The 11,790-nt window shown below is 40.3% G+C and overlaps 1 protein-coding gene across 1 annotated transcript; it reads left to right on the top strand.

Annotated features, from left to right (window-relative positions):
- Positions 1-621: 621 nt before the first annotated feature.
- Positions 622-8,881, top strand: LOC104624401 (phosphatidylinositol 3-kinase regulatory subunit alpha-like; the record flags this gene model as incomplete). Its single annotated transcript, XM_010291763.1, has 5 exons — positions 622-714; positions 2,412-2,486; positions 7,387-7,518; positions 8,401-8,602; positions 8,802-8,881. Coding segments are annotated over 5 exons (582 nt in total), but the record flags the coding sequence as incomplete, so codon positions are not given.
- Between the last annotated feature and the right edge of the window lie 2,909 nt (positions 8,882-11,790).

Genomic DNA, 11,790 nt, shown 5'->3' with positions numbered 1-11,790 from the left:
GCAACTTTGTTTGAATCTGTAAAATGTCCCTCTCTGATTATACTGCTATTTATTCTTAGTCAGTCATTGTAGAAAAGAAAATTCTTACTTTAAGAAAACAATACTGTTAATAGTATTATGCTTGAAAACTGAAAACAAACAGAAGCTATTGAACTTTTGTATGAGTGTGAAAAACTTGTTTCTACTGATATTTCAGGCCTTTATAGGTTTGTTTTACCCAGGGGATCGGCAATTGCCAAATGGTGATGTGTTTAGCTCCCTCATCTGGTGCACACTGGATGTAAATGTTTCAGACCAAAAGATATTTTCTTTTCTTCCTTGCGTTGTATTTCTGAACTTCCATAGACTGCAAACTTTTACTGTGTTTTCTTTTCCTCGGCAATATAGAGAGTGATTCTAGGACTGCCTGGGGTCCCTAAAAGAAAATGCTATAAAAATGTAATTGTCATCATTTTAATTTGGCTTTCTGCTTACTTGTGGAGTGTTCTTGTTTAGGCTTGACAAGTGGGATGTTTGTTCCATACTTTAAAATTAACTGGTTCCATTATGTGTCATGACTTTCATAAACAGGAATTGCATTCAACTCTAGCTTGGCTTATTTTTCTTCTTTTTCTTTTACAGCTTTTTCACTTCCAGATCTTACGGAGCAGTTTGCACCTCCTGATGTTGCTCCACCGATTCTTATCAAGATAGTAGAGACAATTGAAAAGAAAGGTAGGCTGAAGAATGATGCACCACGGTTTTTTGTTATTCATGTGAGCCAAGACTGCAGAATCAGACCGAGAGCTGGCATCTTCTCTTTCGAGAGCTGCTAATGCTTCACATTACTCAACAGATACAAAGTAATCTTATTTAAGGTTTGTTGCATTGGTTTCTGCTAAGTAGAGGCTACTTGGACTGTAGGAGCAAAACGAAAGCTTGCCTCAAATGACATTTAATAACTGAACTAATATAAGTATTATTGAAAGTAGGGGAGAAGGGTTTGGTATTGCTCTGTTTCTTCTAACAAGTAAGCATCTTAAGTTGGTTATGGAAATGCCATCATAACATTGAATTGGATATACAGCCAAACAGGTAATGTTTTGCCCCAAAGCAGGAAGAAAAAAAAAAAGAATTAAATATGGAAAAGTCACAAGAACTGTTTTTATGCTTTGGGAGCTAGTTCTTTATTGCTGCTCTATGCAGAGCCAGCCAGTGTTATTTTTATGTTTTTTTGCTCTCCTGCTTTCCTGTGTTGATGTGTCTCACATCATTTTCTTCTACTATGTCCCTCCTCTTTTGCCCGATTTCTCTCCTCTTGCTTCTTCCTCTGATGTCACCTTCATAGTCCTGGTGGGTTCAGTGGGTCCTGCTCATTCAGTGGCCTGGGAGCAAAATGAAAAGTGGTGTTGTGATCAGACTCGCACTGCTGTGCTTGGGAACATAGGTTCTCACATACTGCTCTGACACTTTAAAAGACAATAAGCCTTTCCTGAATGAGTAGGAGCTTGCTAATCAATGAGGAGGGACAATATAACAGTATTTAGCAACAGTTTGCATAAGGAATCTCTGCTTCCAGGAAAGGATACTCATACTATTAAATTATTGGTGCTCTGCATCCCCGGGTATGGGGACTTTCCTTGTGCCTTCTCTATTTTCTCTGAAGTAGGTAAGCTGTAAACAGTATCTTTCACATGAAAACACAGTATTGGTGTCTTTATTCAGGTGGATTATCAGACATATTATGTGACATATACAGACATTTTCTCTCACACCTGTGATGTGACACTCACCCTACATACATGTGAGGTTATGGGCTCTGTGGATAATCAAAGATGACCTAAGGGTTACCTGTCCCATAGAAGGGGCTCTCTGTCTCTGTTTTCTGCCTGGCATGATAAAGGTTAGGCACACTTGTAATGTAGAAGTCTCAGTTAAATCTTTAAAGCTAATTAGGATATGTCGTAACTTTTGTCATGTCCCTGACCCATTCCTGTGGGGTGGCCTGACTTAGATTGCTCACTGCTCCCCCTGAAACACCTGATGTTTCCAGCTGGCATGTAGGGTGTAAAGGAAGGTCTGGCTCCCATGTTGCTCCTGCAAGCTGTTTTCTTCCCTGGAGTATGTGAATCTGTTTCCTAGTCCTGGCCTTCTACAGCCAATCCATGGAAGGTTGTACAGAATGTTGGGGGCTGGTGGCATCTTTGATCTTCCTTGACCAACTCCTTCAGCAGACCCAGCAGTCTGGCATTTAGAAAGAGGTGTCTTAGAGCCTTAAAAAGCAATCACATTCTTTAGTGTGGTAGGTGAATCGTGATGGGAGTATGTTGCTAATTTACAATGTAAGTACTTGGTTGAAGAAAACAGAAGTATGTTATGTCATGGCAACAGTCACTGGAATATTAATGTATCCCATCAATTTTGTTTTGAAGGTCTGGAGTGCTCAACTTTGTATGGAACACAAGGCTCAAGCAGCTCAGCAGAATTAAGACAAATTCTTGAATGTGGTAAGTACAGTTCTCGTCCTTAAAGCACTAGACAGATTTTGTGGTCAGACTGCTCCTCTTTTCTTTGTTCCCCTACTAAGCTTATATATATGTGCTGGTTCTGAATAATACAGTATTAAAAAAAGAATAAGCAAAAACGATTTCTAGCTTTTACACTTAATAGGAAAGATGTTTTTCAGGTTGTCTTTTTTTCATGTCTCCACTGCGTGTTTTTTTTCCCAAGCATAATGATTTTAATTGTTTCTTGGTCACTTGCTTGTTCAAGGACTGACAGCCTAGCTGTACAGAGGAAAACAAGGTGTTCTGTTCAGAAGCAAGATGAAGGTACACTACTCCTATAAGGCTGCAGGTTATTATTTTGTAAACAAATGGCTATTTATTTATATACAGTTCTGTGTGTGCATTTTTTTGGTCCAGTAGGTGGAGAAGCAATAGCTGCACATTCCCTGCCTGCTATAGAGATGATGCTGGAAGGGAAAGAAAGAATTGAATTAATGTTGCTGCAGTAGGCTGGGTTCTCAGGTTTTGGACAGTAAAATGCAGCTACACCACTAAGACCACATAGCCATTCAAGTTTCATGAAATATATTTCCTTCTCTTTTTGGTACTCTTTATTTCTACTCAGGCCGGAATATACTGTCATGGCAACACTCAGCTGCACTATGAGAGATCAGGAGATAGTGTAGAATGAGTGCTTGGCCACACCTTTGCAAGCTGGTGTGAGCTTCCACTTTCATAAAAGAGCACAAAAATACAAGGACCAGAAAATGAAATTCGTTACATGCCATGTCACCAAAGGGACAAAGGAAGCAAACTCAAGCTGTGAATTAGCTATCTTCATTTTTAGTAATTGCAAATATTAACAAAATGAACAAGACACGATACTATGAGTTGCCTGTTCCTTCAAATCGAAAGAGCACCCTGTCCTCTGCTGATCATGGTAGGAGTGAAGTGTATGAGTGCAACAAGCAGGAAGAGGAGATACACCCATGGTGCTAACAACCTAAGCTGTATTTTTAGTATTATAATTATATTTTTCAGTCCAGATAAATCCAGATCTTCTATGGCACCAATATGAATGTATCTCTTAATTTATCTAAATCCTTTTTTACGTCTCTAAACTGAAGCGTACTTTTGTGAAAGGTTCATCTATCTCCTGAAATCAAGAACTTGTGGTTTACATGTATTCTTATTTAAAATGTAATTAGGTTTGAGAAAATAAAACAGGACTTTACCCTTTAGTAAAAGTGTATCTTTCTGAGTTCTCTTTAAGATAGGATCAGAATCTTTCAGGACAGAGCCAGTGCAGTAGGCATCCAGATACATGGATACAGACAGATCTCATTTCCTCCACCTACTCTCTTTGAATTAGCAGAGTGCTAATTCAGAGAGCACAGTCAGCTTTGGTCTCAAAGTTGTGAACTGCATTAGTGTGCTGTTCTGCTTATGGTTAAAATGCTCTCCATATTATTTGGATAACTGCCTGTTAGCTTCAACACAGTGCTGTCTAGCTCCAAAGTCAAAGCTGACTTGCATCTGGCCAGCTTGGCAGATGGAAGAGTTCAGGTCTGTTTATGACATTACACCCAAAGAGTTGCAGAGTACCACAGCTTTATTCTTACTCATGTATTCATTATAATAATTTGGGATATACTTCAGAGAATGGGTCAACACTGAAAGAACCAGGATTTAACTTGGCTTATGAAATTAAAAACATCCTGTGAGCAATAAAACTAATGAAAACTATTTCTTCTGTACTTGTGGTTGGATTCTCTGACACATAATTGCTCTTGTAGAATTCGTATCCACACTGCAAGTTTTTTATCATCTGAGACATTCATAGTGTCTCTTCTCTCATTTAAATTCTTTGGTGTCTGATAAGAATTGAGCTCATATTGCAAGCTTTCCTTTGGGGAAAATAGAAAGGAGGTGGAGGAGCACTACATTTCTCACTACTCCCATTTGACTTCCTTTTTTTACAGTACATGTAGAGAGACCACATATCTGATTCCTCTACCTCCCTGTTGAATTTGGTTTAAACTGGCCAAATAGGTACAGGAGTTATTTTACAGGGGACTTGGCTAGCCTAGAAAGTTGGTCAGCATTAATACCTTTAAATTCTTATACTAAATGTGGATGTTTGTAAACATTTAGGACTTTACTGCACCAGAGTTTCATGTTTTAAGATGAATCCTAATCTTGCTTGTTTTAAGTAACCATTTCTGTATTTTCCTATTTCTATTTTTGCTACTTATATTCCTTGCTCCAGTGATACCAAGTAGTCTTTTAAGTGACACTCCCAAACCTTAGCCCAAGTCATAACTACCCTGGAAGGATACCAGATTTTACAAGATAAATCTTAACAGCTGCATAAAACACGAAGCACACAGTTCTGCATGTATATATTTGTTTTGACTTACATAAATATTTACAGACTTGGAGCCCCAAGTTGTTAATCAGACTTCATAGAATCATAGTCTCTTTGAGTTGGAAGGGGCCTTTAAAGGTCATCTAGTCCAACCCCCCTGCCATGACCAGGGACATCTTCAACCAGATCAAGTTGCTCAGGGCCCTGTCCAACCTGACCTTGAATGGTTCCAGGGATGGGACAGCTACCACCTCTCTGGGCAACTTCTTCCAATGTTTCATCACCATCACTGTGAAAAATTTCTTCTTTAAATCTAATCTAAATCTGCCCTCTTTTAGTTTAAAACCATTATCCCTTGTCCTGTTGTACAGGCCCTGCTAAAAAGTCTCTCCCCATCTTTCTTAGAAGCTCCCTTTAAGTACTGAAAGGATGAAATAAGGTCTCCCTGGAGCCTTCTCTTCTCCAGGCTGAACAATTCCAACTCTCTCAGCCTTTCCTCATAGGAGAGATGTTTCATCCCTCTGATCATTTTGGTGGCCTCTTCTGGACCTTCTCCAACAGGTCCATGTCTTTCCTGTGCTGAGGGCTCCAGAGCTGGATGTAGGACTCCATGTAGGGTCTCACCAGAGTGCAGTAGAAGGGCAGAATCACCTCCCTCGACCTGCTGGCCATGCTTCTTTGGATGCAGCCCAGGATACGTTTGGCCTTCTGGGCTGCAAGTGACTCATGTCCAGCTGTTCATCCACCAGTACCCCCAAGTCATTCTCATCAGGGCTGCTCTTCATCCCTTCATCCCCAAGTCTGGATTGATACTGGGAGTAGGCCCAACCCAGGTGCAGGATCCTGCACTTGGCTTTGTTGAACCTCATGAGGTTCACATGGGCCCACTTCTCGAGCTTGTCCAGGTCCCTCTGGATGGCATCCCGTCCCTCAGGCATGTCCATCACAACACTCAACTTGGTGTTGTCTGCAAACTTGCTGAGGGAGCACTTATACCCACTGTCTGTGTCATCGATGAAGATACTAAAGAGCACTGGTCCCAATATGGGACCCCTGAGGGACACTGCTTATCACCAATCACCATCTGAACATTGAGCCATTGACCACTACCCTCTGGATGTGACCATCCAACCAATTCCGCATCCACCCAACAGTCCACCCATCAAATTCATCACTCCAATTCAGAGAGAAGGATGTTATTTAAGGAATGTATCGATATATATATTTAAGGAAGAAGTTTCTCACAATGAGGGTGGTGAAACATTGGAAGAAGTTGCCCAGGGATTGTTGAACCTCATGAGGTTCACATGGGCCCACTTCTCGAGCTTGTCCAGGTCCCTCTGGATGGCATCCCGTCCCTCAGGCATGTCCATCACAACACTCAACTTGGTGTTGTCTGCAAACTTGCTGAGGGAGCACTTATACCCACTGTCTGTGTCATCGATGAAGATACTAAAGAGCACTGGTCCCAATATGGAGCCCTGAGGGACACCACTCATCACCGATCTCCATCTGGACATTGAGCCATTCACTACTCCCCTCTGGATGTGACCATCCAACCAATTCCTCATCCACCCAACAGTCCACCCATCAAATTCATCACTCCAATTCAGAGAGAAGGATGTTATTTAAGGAATGTATCGATATATATATTTAAGGAAGAAGTTTCTCACAATGAGGGTGGTGAAACATTGGAAGAAGTTGCCCAGGGAAGTGGTAGATGCTCCATCCCTGGAAACACTCAAGGTCAGGTTGGACGGGGCTCTGAGAAACCTGATCTAGTTGAAGATGTCCCTGGTCATGGGGGATTGGACTAGGTGACCTTTAAAGGTCCCTTCCAACCCAAAGATTCTGTGATTCTACGTTGTGGGGGACCGTGTCAAAGGCCTTACAGAAGTCCACATAAATGATATCAGTAGTTCTTCCTTTGTCCACTGATGTGGTCACTCCATCATAGAACGCCACTAGGTTGGTCAGGCAGGAATTCCCCTTGGTGAAGCTATGCTGGCTGTCTCGAATCACCTCCCTGTCCTCCATGTGCCTTAGCATATCTTCTGGGAGGATCTGTTCTGTGATCTTCCCAGACACAGAGGTGAGGCTGACAGTCCTAATAGAATTAGCTGCCAGTGTAGAAGCTGCATTTTCCCAAACCCTTGATTAATACTTACTTCTTACACAAAATATTTACAGGTAAAACAGAGACCTGTTAAAAATATTCTGCTGTTCCACAACATTGCCAACATGCAGCAAGTCACTAGAGTTCAGCCCTGCACTGTATATGACAGAAGGCCTCACACAGCTGTGAAAGCTGTTTGGTTCATCACATGCTGAAGGCTGGGGCATGGTGTTGAGCACTGTATGTCCCTCATCTTTGAGATGTTTCTTGGTATCTTACGTTCTTTCTTACAAGTTGTTCCCCGTAAACCAGGTATAAGTTAGAAGTTTTGGCTTGGTATAAAGCCCTAATATTATGAGGCTGTATATTTTTTTCCAGTATCTAATGTCTAAAAATTTGTTGCTCGTTCCCTTTAGATGCCTCTTCGTTGGATTTAGAGACATTTGATGTGCATACTTTATCAGATGCTCTGAAGAGGTATCTCCTGGATCTGCCAAATCCCATCATTCCAGCAGCTGTTTACAGTGATATGATTTCTGTAGCTCAAGGTACAATTACCAGATTATTTCAAATGTCAAACAGCTTTTATTGAGATTCTGAATATCCAGTGGTCCAGCTGTCACCCACAGAACAGGGAACATTGTGCACAACCTGGCAGCACCTCAGAAAACATACATACTTTCACCACTTCTGATGAAAGTTACTTCAATTCAGACCTAGACATGGATTACTTACTTAGCTATTTATGTAAACATAATGGAAAATGTAAGGGATAACATATTTCTCTTCATTTTAGTAAGTAGAATGACTATAGAAAAACTGGGGGGGGAAATCAAGGACTAATCTGTATGCAGAAAGCTAATTTTTAACTTTTTATCAGTGCTGACAGAGTAAATCTATTAGAGGTCATGGTGTTCTGTGGTATGTTGGGAGTTGCAGATTATAAAGTGAGAAATACATGCACGTAAGATTCATCATCTACAGTGGTTGTTTCAAACAAGTACAGCTTATAGGCTTTCAGCATGTGGGCCAAGTATTCTGTTATATATCTCAGGACAGGATGTTGTTACTGGTAACCTTCAAAGTTAGAACAGCACCTGTGAGATTTATCTAGTGCATCTCAGAATTGCCCAATCATGTGTAACACTAAACACAAGACAGACTTCTACCAGTACACACTGAACACATTGTGGTTTTTACCAAAATGCATATCTGTTTCCATTTGACTTTTAAATACTCGTTCTTTACTTTTCCCTGAGCATTTCACTTTTTTCAAAAGAAGAAAGAAGTCTTACAGCACTAATGAGGGACAGAATTACTCTTTTTTTTCTTGTAATATTGATGCTTCCGAAGGAGTCATATGTAGTTTCTTTTTACTTGTTAAATGTTCCTGTGCTGATATCAAGAGCCTTTTGTCTCTTTGCTTGCAGAAGTGCAGAGCTCAGAGGAATACGCTCAGTTGCTGAAGAAACTCATCAGATCTCCAAATATACCTCCCCAGTATTGGCTCACACTCCAGTATTTGCTCAAACATTTCCTCAGAGTTTGTCAAGCCTCCAGCAAAAATCTCTTGAATGCAAGGTCTCTGGCTGAAATTTTCAGCCCTCTGCTTTTCAAATTCCAGCTAGCAAGGTACATGGGTCATCTTTATTATATTTTGTACTGTCAATATGGGTTCAATATATGCAAAACTATATTTAATGAATTAATTTTCTGACCTTACTTCTAATGTGGAGGGCATTGCTGTAAATTTTTCCAATGTTTTTTGAATAATTCTGTTGTAAGCTTCTGCATTTTTCCTAATTCTTACTGTCTGATCCATCTCTTGCAGCTCTGATAATACTGAACACCACATAAAAATCCTAGAGATTTTAATCACAAGTGAATGGAGTGAGAGACAGCCTGTACCAGGTAAAAACTATTTTTAATTTTAAAAGTTATGTGCCATTGTTTTCTTAAATATTAAAATTCAACTTAAGGACAGTAAATGTTCATTGTTTTTCTTTTTTTAATCAAACTTAATGTGAAAGTGCATAATTACAGAAATAAGTAGAAGTTGTTCATATGTTCTATAGTGATATGCAACGTTTGGTTTATAAGAAACTGTCTTTTTCATTAAAATCATTTTAGTACCCATAGTCTGTACAGCCTTAGGACTTTCATATCCTTTTCAGTAGACAGTGAATAGGAATTTATGAATTTTTAAGACCTATAAACCAATAGAATGCATATCATACAGTGGTGGTGGGGTGAATTCTGGATATTGTATTTAAATCTCACTCTACTCCCAGGCAAATTTTCTTAGGGCTACAATACCCCATAGAGATCATCGGAAGAAAATAAAATTGCCCCCTTTACTTACATATATGTAATTTTTAATCCAGAGACTTAAAAGATTTATTTATCAATATAAATAAACCACATGGAAAATATTAAAACCCCATTCAGGAAAGTTAGATTATACTTGTATTGATTCTGTGAGTTAGCTAACTTAGTCAACAAACAGTAAAACCCACCTCTAATTTCTGCAATAATCCTCGTTTTTAAATCAGGTATTTGGTATGAGCAAGACAGAGTTGCTAACTATGTGCAAAGGAAATTACTAATGCAGGGGCACTTTAGACATTAGCTTAAAGTAATTCCTTTTACAGCTTATTAACAGAAAATATCTGAAGAAAGGATAGGGCAATGCTGAACAGAACATTGGGCAGGCTGTAGCTCTGCCACCTCTCTATTCAAAGTACAAAGTAAAGTTCATGGCAGTAGGATTTGTAGGGCTGCTTAAGATTCGAAGAGCTAGAACACAGCAGCAGAAATATTCCTTCTGCATTAATTAATATTTTGTAATACAATAGTTTATTTTGAGATTTTGGGGTTTTTCATACGATCTGTTACAAAAATAGAACTCCTTCCCTGCACATTTCAAAGTCCATCCTGGGCAGTGGAATCTTTTTTAGTTGAACATTTGCACATCTGTTAATACGCTTTCAAAAAAAAACTCAGAGGCAAATTTTCAAGCTTTGTAGTCTATGGTTAGCTAGCCTCTGCTTTTAGGCCTGTGAAGAGCTTGACTAATTTTCAGAAGTTGAGTTTTAATAAAATGTTATGTAGGTTTACAGGATTAGGACACAACTCTCTTTTCCACACCCAAATCGTTCGGTGACCTTATCACCTGAAGTGGTCTAGTTTTATAGTTCTTACAGAAGACTCTAAGATGTAATTTTCAGAATTATCATCTTCAAAATTATTCATGTGGCTTCAGTTTCCGTAAACATTGTTTAGAGACATTGTAATGAAAGGAAGATTCCTAGAAAAGAGAACTTCTTTGTCATCTAAGTGTTCTGAAAATGACAATCTATAATAGAATTTTAAAAGCGCAGAAGTTAAGAGGCTGTAAGCAGAATCTTACTTGTTGAAAATAATGTAATGACAACTAAGCCGTAACAGGGAAGCCAATGCCGCCAGGTTTCTTCTTTTTTCATGGGCTGGAGTGATAGCTTCCTCCTTTCTTTTTTCTTTCCATTATTCTCAAGTCTTGATGAAAGCATTCTGTCTAAAACGAGCTGCACATGACGATTTAGCAGTATCTTGCGCAGTATGTAGGTACATTTAATGTAGTGTTGGAGATAACTGATCTGAATAGGGAGGAGGTCTTTGCACAACTGTGTTCTTATCGCATCACCCACTAATTGCCCTTCTTGCCTCAAAGCAACAGAAAGTATGCAGTTGGACCTTATATCTTAATGTATCTTAAAATTAGTATCTTAAATTGTGCATCTTTAATTGTACATCTTACAGCTAGAGTGATGCTTTGCACACTGTAACGCAAAAAACAGGAGTTACTCCTAGGCCATTACTTGATTTTTTTAATCACAGAACAATTCTGGACTGATAATTTTTTCCCACTGTCACAGTGCTCAGCAACAAACTATGCATTTTAGTTTGTGAATTGGAATAGTGCTTAGCCCTTCACAAAAGTTAAAGTACCTGTTGTGCCTCTGAGTGTATTAAGTTAAGACAGAGTAATGTTGCAGGAGAAGTAAGGTTGGAGAAATGGTTGGTGTTCTGAATAATTGGTAACCAGATCCATTTCCTGATTCCCGTCTCGCTCTTCGAGTTTATCAGTAGGAGTGACAAAAGATGGTGTTAGTGGGCAAGCTAGGTGATCTAGCATCCCGTTTTTAACACCCTAACTTGATGAACAGCCACACAGGCTTTAATTTAAAGAGTAATGCTCATTTTACAGTGGGAAACAAAGTGCATGTGTCTAAATGTGCTGCTTATGTCTCACAGAAGCTCACACATCATACAGAGGTGTGAAAGGTGCCTGTGCTTCTAGAAGTAAATATTGAAAAATAGGCTATATTTCTAGGTGCAGAAGACTGGATGTTTTTTTCAGTTCGTTTTCAAGGATCGTAAAGGCTCCTAGCTTTCCCCTCTGGAGGAGGCCTGCGCCGGATGCCGGTCCCAGAACTGTCCACGGGGCCCGGCGCGTTCCTGGGGCAGCGCGGTCGGTGTGGCGCTCGTAGCTGGGAAGGCAGGTCGTGCAGAGGAAGGTGGGGTGATGGGAGAGTCGGGAGCGGATTTCTGGGGGGGCTTGGGGAGTTGGGGTCCTCTCGGGACCAGGTGGTGTTAAGGAGCATGGAGTGACTTTGGATGTGTGAGGTGAAGGTTTGTCTTACCGCAGGAAGGCGAAGAGGAAGGAGGACGTGGTGGGAAAGCGAGGGGACGTGGGGAGCTGGCGGCATGACGGGCAGATGGGCTTGTGCGGAGTGAAGGAAGAGCTACTGCAGTGGCGGGGAGGGGCGGCCGGCCCGCGC

The sequence above is a fragment of the Phaethon lepturus genome, unplaced genomic scaffold, assembly GCF_000687285.1.
Source record: "Phaethon lepturus isolate BGI_N335 unplaced genomic scaffold, ASM68728v1 scaffold14597, whole genome shotgun sequence".
NCBI lineage: Eukaryota > Metazoa > Chordata > Aves > Phaethontiformes > Phaethontidae > Phaethon > Phaethon lepturus.
Note: the sequence above shows the minus strand (reverse complement) of the source record. Positions and strands in the feature narration are given on the sequence as shown.